We start from the raw sequence: 12744 nt of genomic DNA, 5'->3' as shown, positions 1-12744 counted from the left end.
ATTACACAAAACTGTAATTCATGGTTAAAAAACCAGACTTAATTTAGCCTTATTCTATCATACAAAAAAGTTCAAGTCACAAGGCATAATCATTCTTACCTTCTTCAGCAAGTCAGATGGCATAAGAGGGAACCGAACAAATGGCAATAAATGGTTTACAAAATCAAGTCTCTCGCCGAACATAGCTTCTGGAGTTGAATGCTTCAAACTCTCATCAATAACCTCCCACTTGCAAATAAGGCATATCTTGTTTTTTATTTTCAAAGGAATGCTAATGCTCTTATGTTAAACATTCCTTTGCTTGCAGACTCCATAACAGTACTGCATTGAGGACCCTCTCCTCAGAAGTTTTTTTTGGTGAAAGGTTAGAATTCTCATTAAGATCATAAACAAGATATTACAAACTATCCATTTTGGATACAATTCTAAGGCTAAGTAAAAGACAGCTAATAAGTTACTGTCTTAAACCAAGTCCTATCACTACTCCGTTTAATACATACATGCCACTCTAAAAATCGACATTTAAGTAGGCACTGAAGCTACTGAAACACATGTTCAGGTCGTTGAACAACTCCTTCAAGTCTAGCCTTATTCCTCTGATGCCAGATAGTGTAGTACAAGGCTTGAATCCAAACAAGAGTAACCTGCTTCTTGATTTTTGCCCATGGTTTAGTCTGCATCCAGACTAAGAGATTAGCTACAGGCAGACCAATATTCAATTTCAAACTGAGCAAGGAAATAAGCTTTCTGGTATAACAGCACTGAGTGAACATATGCTGATGGTTTTCAGCTGCAGAGCCACAGAGAAAGCAAGTATCATCAGGAATAATTCCCAGCAGGAAGAGCTTGTCTTTCAGCTGCAAGGCTTCACGAGCAATTATCCAACTGACAAAAGAGTGCTTTGAAATGCACCAGGGATTCCAAATCATTTTATTCCAAGTAACAGTAGGATATTTTTGTCTAATCCACTGGTAACCACTACTAACTGAGTAACCAGAAGGACATGGCAACCACAGTCCAGTAGAAGAAAAACCAGCTGAGAATCTGTCCTTAACCTTACATATAGTCTTCCAGGTCCAAGGAACATCATGTTTAGGTTTATAAAGAGACCAAGGTGAAGGAAAAGTAGATCTATATACTTACATATTCATATATGTGGTAATTTAATTTGTCATAAAATTAAAGTTGGATTTCATGCATGCAAACTTTAAAACAAAAATAAGGAAGAAGCATTATTCTTACATATGGATTTTCGGTTTATGGGCACAAGAGAGATCACCTTTCTCTCTTGTTCTTGAGCTTTCCAATAATGGATGAACATACAAAACTCCCAAAGTAGAGATTCTCCAATTAGTAGCACCCAAGACAATCCCTTAATCCCACAAACTAACATGTACTAGATGTTTATATTGTGGTTTACCTTAAATTTGATTACTAATACTCATATATTACTTTGATAATTTTAGTAATCTTTTTGAACAAATTTGGATTAAAATCTCATCTTTTTGATGAAGATTAAAAAGAGAGAAGAGAGAAAAGCATGAACCTTTTTACATGTTTTGTAAGAATGAATTATCATCATATGAATGTGTGTGTAAGGAAAATAAAATAACCAACAACCCACAATAAAGAGGAGTGACACGGTTGGAAGAGCCAAAATTGGCATCATTTCTTTTCCTTTTACTCTTCTCAAAAATAGTAGGTGTGTAAGATGTGTAAGACTAGTAGTAGGTAGACATCATTATGTTTATTTTATCAAATAAAATAAAACAACCAAACCCACTAACACACCCTCCATTTTCGGTCCATATACTTAAAATGGACTACCATTTTATTTTGTCAATTTGTCATTTGTCACACAATATGTCACATGTAGTATGATACATGTTATTAATTAATTTAATGCATATTTATCACATAAATATCATTTTATGAATTAATTAAGTTACATTCAACAAATTGACTAGTGATACTTGATCACGTAAATAAAATGGGTCATATAATTATAATTCACAATGTCTTGTAATTATAATCAACCATTCATTCTTATCTTTATTGTTTCTCAAACAATAAACAATTTTAGTAATAAAGCATTTTATTTACTAAAATAAATCTTATTTAATCCCATTACAATAAGATATCAATATTCTCTCTCACAAATTGAATTTGTTCAATTTTTAAGGAATTAATTAATCTGTATCGGTATACAATTAATTAACCTTTTTTTTAATTAAGGGAATCGTCCTTTAGGTGTGACCTCAAGGGATCAACTGATCACCACCGTCGCACGACAGTAATGTCAAACTCTAGCCAGCCAATCATTACCGATATGTGTGGACCAGTTGACTATATATGTAATGTATCATCCCTTCCGTATTCTTGAAATGAGATTTAATGATGATATTTAAATCATGTGATCGCACTATTGTTGAGGACACATTTCCCAACAATCTCCCACTTGTCCTCGACAAGTGTGCGTCACCAATTCTCTTGTCCTATTACTATCTCCCACTCAATGCAAGGTGTCTTTCAGGTCGTACTTGCAAGTGATTATATCGAGAGTGGTTTCCTCGATCTGGAGAATAACTGATTGACCGGAATTTATCCACCATGGATACCTTCCGAGCGTGGCCACGCATTTCCAGTTCATTACTCCTCGAGTGGCCCTGAGATATTGTTTTAACCATGACAAGGGGGGTGGACAATTCCTATTGCACTTATTCCCTTCGACTAGCCACAGCCATCATAACCCAAAATATGCCCATTTGACCCCATTTACGAAGGTCGTAATAACACAAATCAAAGTTAATCTGAAACTGTGCCATCTTAGGTGAACAGTCTTTAGTCAAAAGAATCGAATCATTAGAATACTATAGTAGCTCTCGCCACGACCAGGCTTTATAAATTTGCCAGAACTCTATAAGCGGTCACTGCCCGACAAAGTGTTCCTAACAGTCTGCCTATGTGATTGACTAGTCATCTCACATGACTCTATGGTACTTGAACTTGCCATCAATCGCATCACACTCTAGTCACTTCGAGACGTCACCTCATACAAGTGACTATGGGCGAATACAATGCTAATCCGTGTTCACTTTAACGGGGTTCAATGTTGTCTCTACAACCCGTTTGGATGTAACAAAGTATAAAATAAGAGTTTTAGAGTAAAACTCAAACGACAAATGCGATTACTACTTCATATTCTATAATCTAATTTGATCTTTTATGTTGTTATTCATCTCAATTTAATTGAAATGACATGACTCATCATGTTAAGCCTATGAGAAGGCTTTGGTTAGTAGGTTTTATCAACTTCTTGTACCTTACTCAACCTTACTACATACTCGTTTTCCTTTGTAATGTATACATTTGCATTACAAAACTTTCTGAGTACGTGTCGAGATCCAATCAAGACATAGGCCCTCTTAGCCTAAGAATAGCTCCCACTGTTTTCACAGTGTGCGGGACTCATCCTCTTGCACATCTCATAATTGCAAGTGTACTCAATTTCCGTTGTAAACATTTCTTATTGTTCTTTATTGCCTAGAACGATTCTAGAAAATCTACTTCTTAATTAACATTGCCACAATGGTATCTTAACCATCCTGATGTGTTTTGATTATGGTTTTGTCGGAAACCATGCGCGATCTCAATTGTCAATTGTCACTTGTGTAACACCCTTACACAAAATTGCATCATAAACACTTTGCTTTACTTCCTTAATGCTTCTGCATGCACTTAAGTGTAATCTTTATGGCTTACTTGGCAAAGATTACTTAAATTCGATTTTGAAAACAATTCATCATACTCAAAGTATATGAAGTGTTATACATCATTTTCTATTTAATTGATTTGGCAGCGGAAGCAAATGAAATCAATCAAATATGTTCAATTTAATTGAACTAGTCATGAATCTTATCAACATAAGACTTCTTATTGACGCTAATATCATGTAGATTTATCTTCATAAATCTGGATATTAAAGATGTATTATATTACTCCAAAAGTCTTAAATCATTCTTGATGATCAATATGTCATTCACATATGAGACTAATTAAAATTTCCGTAACTCCCACTAAACTTCATGTATAAACACAACTTCTCGACTTATCGAGAAATGTTTTATAACATGATCAAATCATTGATTCCAACTCATCGATGTCCTACTTAAGATTCTCTCTTAAGTTTCACATTATCTTAGGATTGCAAGAATCTACTAAACTCAAGACATGTATTGAATACATTCCTTCTAATTGAAGAAGTGGGTTTTAGATTCACTCGCTATGTATTTCATAATAATGAAACACAATCCCTAAGAAGATCCAAATAGACTTAATCATTTCAATTAGTGCAAAACCCTTTGCAACCAATCTTGTTTTGAAATATCTCTGTATTAGTGCAAAACCCTTTGTCACTAATCAAGCCCTTTTGTTTCGGATTTTTATGGCTCTAAGCCTTGTATTGAGTTGTGACTTAAACACTCTTATGTAAGTCATATGTTCATTACTTTCTAGAAGTAATGAACTTGAATCAAACAATTTCTTTTGTAAGTTATAAGCTCTTTACTTTCTTAAAAGTAGCATGAATTCATCATTTTTAACAAGTGACGAATTTAACCTCCTAGGTTTTGAAGAAACAATGTCTTACACAAAACGTCTCATGTAGCCAAGAAAGACCAGTTTCTCGCGACATAACGTTCTTTGTGGCATTCTTTGTGGCTCTTGAATAATTTCTCCCACTCTGTCTTCTAGAAATAAACTTGTATTTTAGAAAGACAACTTCATGAGCCGCAAACCCGTCGTGCTCGTGATAATTGAAAAGGGAAAAATGAGCATTTGTTTCTTGTGAAAACTTACAACCATGGTACCCTTACCATTTCATATCTCATATGATTCGATTTAGTGGAAAAATAATTTAGACAAAAATGATAAAATCCCCAAAAGGATCAAGTAACTCAAAGTAACTTGATTGAAGTTCAAACCATATCGAATAGCGTTTGATTTCTTATCCAACCACACATTATTTCATAATGCGTGATAAGAGAGATTAACTTGTGATACTATATCACATTTCCTTTGGCTTATATCAAAGTCTTCACTTTGATAATCCCATCACGACTAAATCGTGATTCCTTGAACTCTTTGAAATTCTTCAAAGATTTCTCTATTTACCTTATTAAGTGAACATATTAGCGTCAACTTAAATCGTTGGTAAAAGAAAATGATCAACCTATTTTGGATCGATGATTTACAAGCTCGATCTCCTTTTCAACAAAAAGGCACGAGACATCTTGCTTTGAATACAAGGTTCGCATATACCATTAACAATCTAATGGTTTCAAGAGTACTCGATGACTCTTTGCGTTAATCATTCCAGAATCTTAGGTTTGATCTTGGGTTACCAATTTGAGTCTTGCATCATCTACATGATATATCATTCTAGTTTGGTTTAGAATATAATCACCTTGATAATGGGCTAGCCATTCATCAAATCGTGGTGTATAGGGTCACAAAAGTGAAAACCTCTTTTGTCTCTTAACAAGTTTATATTCTTATTTAGAGCTTATGTACTTAATAGTCACAATTAAGTACAACTTTAAATCCAAAAACTAGATTGAGTACACAATTACTCTATCTCTCGACTTCATTGTTGCTAGTCGTCATATTCTAATCATCCTATGTATCAAACATAATGATGAAAACCACCACCGGTTTCTAATATTGACGAAGTAATACTAGCAAAATTTATGTTTAATCAAATAAACATTTAACGAAGAAGGTCCCATTGGATGTCCCACAACTAACTTGTTGATTCTTCAATAATTTGGGGTAGTTTCCTTTCTCGTGTCCAACATTTAAGACAATGGAAACTTTATCGGTCGGGATTGATAGGTTTAGTATCGTCATTCTCAACAACTTTACCTTTAACATTACCTTGTATCAATTCCATTTACTTCTTGAACCTCGTCCTCATCTTAACGGTTTAAGAGAATGCTCCCACTTATTTCAATGAGTCTTTGCTTTGAGAAGCAAAATTGAATTCACGAAGATCACTCTTCATTTGTTCGTTTTAGTCTTAAAACTTTCATTGAAGTGGTGGCGTTATTTTGGTCAATCATGAATTCTGGACAAAACTAATTACCAAAACAATTTATCGCTTCAAGGTACTTAATTCATTTAAGTACATGGAAAAACAATCCATTGTAAGTAGATATGTTAGTCTAGAATCAAAAACCTGTTTGATAATGACTAACTTTAATCTATACTCTTTACAAGAGATCCTTAGCAATGGTTCATATGAGGTTTTAGAAGCAAATTCATATTTGTCTTTAGTTATGATGTTTTAATGGAGTTTTGAGTCGAAATGATATCGTATATGAATTGTGGTAAAGAAATAGAACAATATAACAACGGAATAGTGGAAAACTTAAAATTTATCGTTTTATTAATACTTGAAAAACAAGTATAGCATTTACATAGTGACCTCTACCCAACTATGATAAATGATTCCAAGATCTAAATTCATATTAACTTGGGCACGGTAGGGCCGATTCATCCCTTATCAATATAATTCGGTGGATTAACTCTTTAATCGATTCTACTTTTAGAACTCTTGGTCGATAAAATTACTCTAATAATTATCTATAGCCCAAAACACATCTGACAAGGGCACGGTAGGGCCGATACATCCCTTATCAGAAACTTTTGTTGAGTTCAATCCAAATTTCGAATAAATGTGTCCATGATCCAAATCCACATCAACTTGGGCACGGTAGGGCCGATTCATCCCTTATCAACATGAATTCGGTGGATTAACATTCATCACCCACTTCCCCTACGTAACAAGGTTTGTACCCCGGTAGGGCCGAGTGCACTCCCTCGCGAAATAGGTTTTCATGGTTTCTACTATTTGGTAAGGCTATGTCTCAATTAATTGTTTTAGCGAGAGGTCATGTCAATTTATTATCTATCACGTTTTAAGTGAACTAAAGCGGTGAACTACGATAATTTTAATTGACACGGTCGATAAACTCGATAAAATGACAATGCATGTTTAGTTATGGTGATTTAGCGATGCATGTGACATATAAATTAAATGCAAGCATAAAATAAATCCTAGTATGGCCTTCCTAAAATAGAAAAACTATTTAACTATTACATATTCGGAAACCAACTCCATTGGTCCTTTGAACTTCGGTTGTGACACGCATCTTGAGGTAACACCGTCTTTATGTATCGCCATTCTTGAAGAAATCCGTCTTTGGGAACTCCGGAATGAATAAAATTACATAATAAATTACATAATTTCCTATTATACATTTGTAACTAAAATAAAATAAATCTATTAAATTACAAAACGGTGATACGAGATCACAATAAAATTACAACCAAATCGATATTCCCATACATTTCGGGAAATACCAATTAAAATCTAAGGCCATACTAAGTAAAATTACATAATTCAAAAATTACATAAATTAAAATTATGACAATCATAAAGAAAATGCAGCATTATAATATGTATGAACATGCTCAATTTTATGCTAAACCGCCTTTAATTAGCAAATATCGTATATTACTCGGTTTTTACGGATTTGCGTGATTTCAACATTTTATAATCACAAAAATTACATAAATTCATATTTATGCATTAGTTAATTACCCTAACCTCTTAGGACTCAAAATATAGTCTTCACTAATAATTTGACCATAATTAACTCATATTTCTAATATTGTTCATTAATGGACTTAAAATCATAAAATAAGCTATAAACTTCAAATAAATCACAAAATTTCAAATAAATTCAAAATTTGAAATTTTAAACTTATGAACATTCTGGAAAAATACCATGACACTCATAATGTTCAAAAACTTAGGTAAAAATTTCGAAATTTTTCCGGAAAAACAATGTTGCGGTTTATCGGTTTTTAACAAAATAATCATAAAAACATGAGAAAAAAAAATATATTCATTAACTTTTCAACTTTAGATCTGAAAAGACAATAAAAGGCAACATTAGACGTTTTTCCTAAGTCATAGATTATGTTTTATTAATTTTTCACTAATAATGTCACTATTTATGCTATTTTTCTTCAAAAATCCATAAATCATGCAAAAAGACTTCTTTATAGCCAATTATTTTACACACATCTTGTAAAATTGCATGTGACAACATATTAAATTTCTATGACCAGATTCGAAATTTAACTCATATTAACCTATTTTTCACCTAAATCTGAATTTAATAATGAAAAATCCATTTTTCGAGCATACCAAGTCCAAAAATTATGAAAATTTACAGGTTATCTCAAAATAATATATGTGAAAACATATCCAAAAGTCACTGGAAAATTCGAAGTATAGCTAATTTTAGTCCGAAAATGACATTTTTACTCATAAAATCATATTTAAATGCCATTATTATATAATATGAACAATAAAAATTCGTAAAATAACCAAAATATCCTAAAAACATTTTAGGACCAGAAATATTAACATGCATGGATTAATTTCGTGATATATCATAATAACACAAATTATTCAAGTTTTATATGTTATTCTTATAACTCGGAAAAACTTTTAACCGATTTGCATGCAAACAACCGTGGCTCTTGATACCGATTGAAGGAAAAGTAGATCTATATACTTACATATTCATATATGTGGTAATTTAATTTGTCATAAAATTAAAGTTGGATTTTATGCATGCAAACTTTAAAACAAAATAAGGAAGAAGCATTATTCTTACATATGGATTTTCGGTTTATGGGGACAAGAGAGATCACCTTTCTCTCTTGTTCTTGAGCTTTCCAATAATGGATGAACATACAAAAATCCCAAAGTAGAGATTCTCCAATTAGTAGCACCCAAGACAATCCCTTAATCCCACAAACTAACATGTACTAGATGTTTATATTGTGGTTTACCTTAAATTTGATTACTAATACTCATATATTACTTTGATAATTTTAGTAATCTTTTTGAACAAATTTGGATTAAAATCTCATCTTTTTGATGAAGATTAAAAGAGAGAGAAGAGAGAAAAGCATGAACCTTTTTACATGTTTTGTAAGAATGAATTATCATCATATGAATGTGTGTGTAAGGAAAATAAAATAACCAACAACCCACAATAAAGGGGAGTGACACGGTTGGAAGAGCCAAAATTGGCATCATTTCTTTTCCTTTTACTCTTCTCAAAAATAGTAGGTGTGTAAGATGTGTAAGACTAGTAGTAGGTAGGCATAATTATGTTTATTTTATCAAATAACATAAAACAACCAAATCCACTAACACACCCTCCATTTTCGGTCCATATACTTAAAATGGACTACCATTTTATTTTGTCAATTTGTCATTTGTCACACAATATGTCACATGTAGTATGATACATGTTATTAATTAATTTAATGCATATTTATCACATAAATATCATTTTATGAATTAATTAAGTTACATTCAACAAATTGACTAGTGATACTTGATCACGTAAATAAAATGGGTCATATAATTATAATTCACAATGTCTTGTAATTATAATCAACCATTCATTCTTATCTTTATTGTTTCTCAAACAATAAACAATTTTAGTAATAAAGCATTTTATTTACTAAAATAAATCTTATTTAATCCCATTATAATAAGATATCAATATTCTCTCTCACAAATTGAATTTGTTCAATTTTTAAGGAATTAATTAATCTGTATCGGTATACAATTAATTAACCTTTTTTTTTTAATTAAGGGAATCGTCCTTTAGGTGTGACCTCAAGGGATCAACTGATCACCACCGTCGCACGACAGTAATGTCAAACTCTAGCCAGCCAATCATTACCGATATGTGTGGACCAGTTGACTATATATGTAATGTATCATCCCTTCCGTATTCTTGAAATGAGATTTAATGATGATATTTAAATCATGTGATCGCACTATTGTTGAGGACACATTTCCCAACACAAGGGACATCTTTCATATAAATGTGGTGTACCCACTGTACCCACAGGCTATCTTGATTAGAGTAAATCCACCAGGAGAGCTTACAAATTGAAGCAAGATTCCAGGCAATGCTATGCCTAATACCAAGCCCACCTTCATCTTTTGGTGCACAAACCTTTTCCCAGCTAACAAGAGGGGATCTAACATACTTAGTTGATCCATCCCATAGATAGTTTCCACAAAGGGCATCAATTCTCCTAAACACTCCCTTTGGCAGAATGAATATAGAAGCCCAATAGGTATATAAAGTGGTAAGTACAGAGTTCACCAAGGTTAATCTACCAGCATAAGATTTGACACTAGAAGCAAGCCCATTAAAATAGATGTTAGACTTCAGAGAGTTCATTTGAAGACTAGTGGCTACAGAAAAGGTTGCAAATGCTCTAAGAAGAATCATGATGGAAGTAGTATCCCCCTTAGAGAAGAGAAGTAGGTCATCAGCAAACATGAGGTGGGATAACTTGAGATGGCTACACAGGGGATGAAACTTGAAAGGCATAGTAGCAGTAACATGAGTCAAAATCCTACTTAGGTATTCCATGGTGATGGTAAAAAGGAGGAGTGAGATAGGATCCCCTTGCCTCAAACCGTTTGCCCCCTTAAAATACCCAAAGTTCTCTCCATTAAGCACCAAAGTGTAAGAAGCAGTTCTTACACAAATCATAACAAGATGAATAAAATTAGTAGGGAAATTTAAGGCAATAAGCATTTGTTCCACAAAATCCCAATGCACTGAATCATAGGCTTTTTTGAGATCAATCTTCATCAGACATCTAGGAGAGACAACCTTCCTATTATAGAGTCTCACAAGATCCTGGCAAATGAGAATGTTTTCAGCAATACTCCTCCCCTTAACAAACCCTCCTTGATTCTTACTGACAATAAAAGGCAAGACAGAGGAGAGTCTAGTGCACAAAACTTTAGAAATGACTTTATATAAGACATTGCAGCAGGATATAGGACGAAATTGTGTGACATTTTGAGGATTGTCAATTTTTGGTATCAAAGTAATGAAGGTATGATTGATCTATTGAAGCATCTTACCAAACTGAAAAAAATCCAAGATGGCATCACACACCTCATCACCAACAACAGACCAAGAGTCTTTAAAAAAGGCACTAGAAAAGCCATCAAGGCCAGGGGCCTTATGATTTGGAATAGAAAAGAATGCCTCCTTAATTTCCTTCTTAGTGACAGGGGCCATAAGAATAGAGTGGTGCTCAGAATTACAAATAGGACCTTGATGTACCACAGAGGCACAAACAGTAGTGGTATGCCCAGCTATCCCAAGTAAAGCTTCATAATAAGTCAAAAAGGCAGACTGTATATGAGATCCATCAGAATGCACATTACCATCAGTATCCTCAATGAGGAAAATTTTATTTTTTGCACTTCTTGCTCTAAGGAGACTACGAAAATACCTAGTGTTGTTGTCCCCTTGGTTTACCCAGGTTGCTTTTGATTTTTGAGTCAGAAAACTGTCACAGGCAGCTTGCAACTCTCTGTAAACACCAGCAACTTCCTTTTCCTTAACCAAAAGAGTAGGATCACCAGGGGCAGTCCTCAATTGATCTTGGATATTATCTAATATGTTCCAAGCATGAACTGCACTATTCTCAATATCATCAAATAAGGCTTTGTTTAAATCTTTCAGAGGTCTCTTGAGGCTTTTCAATTTCATAACAACCTGAAACATTTTAGTCACTTGCCAAGGCTGAGTCCAATGGTGAAGAATGCAAGGCTTGAATTCAGGCACTTGGCTCCACATATTGAAATACTTAAAACTCCTTCTCCCCCTCATAGAGGTAGCAGGCTCTTGGATAATACAAGGAGTGTGATAAAAAATGCCTTCATTGTAAAAATGAGCATATGCATTAGGTCTATGGTGAGTCCAATGATTATTGACAAGAACCCTATATAGCCTGGAATAAACTCTAGTCTGTGGTTCCTGCTTGTTATTCCAGGTATAATAGGATCCAGCAGCTGGGCTATCCATCATCTGACAATAATCTAAACATTCATGAAAATCCTTCATCTCTTCATCAGATGAAGACCCACCAAGTCTCTCAGAATATTTTAGGACACAATTGAAGTCACCACAAAGGATCCAAGGGTCATGAATAGAATCAGCAAAAGAACATAAATCATGCCATAAACTTTTCCTATCAGTGGTATCATTAAAAGCATAAACCATGGTGCAAAAAAACTTGAAATTGGAGCTAATTTCAGTAACCATCATATGAATAGACTGGGCACTATAATGGACAAAGTGTACATAAAAGAGAGAGGGATTCCATAATACCCACACTCTACCCCCAGAATGATAAGAAGAATTAGTAGAGAGAGACCAACCATCACACACACTTTTCCTAACAGAATTTAGAGACAAAGGCTTTACCTTTGTCTCAAGGAGACCAAATAGACCCACCATATGAGAATGCAGAAACCATTTAACTTGCTTTTGATTAGATGGGCTATTTAGTCCCCTCACTTTCTAGAAGCCAATGTTATGCATTACTCCCAGGGGGGAGTAATGCACTACCACTTGTACCCACACCAACTCTTGGAGGATTATTAACTAAGACACTTCCAACACCAGTTTTTTTGGCAGCATTATTAAGAGCATCCTGGAACGTGTACTGACTTAAATGAGTAGTAGCTTTGCCAGCACATATTATGTCTTGCCTGCTAAGAGTAGTGACTGGCCTGGCAGATTGCTGGTCATACTTACCATCCTTGGACCA

The 12744-nt window shown here is 33.9% G+C and overlaps 1 protein-coding gene across 1 annotated transcript; it reads right to left on the bottom strand.

Moving 5' to 3' along the window:
• Window positions 1–539: 539 nt before the first annotated feature.
• Window positions 540–12431, bottom strand: LOC141614432 (uncharacterized). The gene is made up of 3 exons (XM_074433178.1): window positions 11079–12431; window positions 10002–10814; window positions 540–1067 (listed from the first exon to the last, which is right to left on the bottom strand). The coding sequence occupies exons 1-3, from the start codon at window positions 12429–12431 to the stop codon at window positions 540–542; spliced, it is 2694 nt and encodes an 897-aa protein (XP_074289279.1).
• Window positions 12432–12744: the final 313 nt, after the last annotated feature.

Source organism: Silene latifolia, chromosome 11, assembly GCF_048544455.1.
Source record: "Silene latifolia isolate original U9 population chromosome 11, ASM4854445v1, whole genome shotgun sequence".
Classification (NCBI taxonomy): domain Eukaryota; kingdom Viridiplantae; phylum Streptophyta; class Magnoliopsida; order Caryophyllales; family Caryophyllaceae; genus Silene; species Silene latifolia.
The sequence above is the reverse complement of the archived record's forward strand: the minus strand, read 5'-3'. Positions and strand labels throughout refer to the sequence as shown.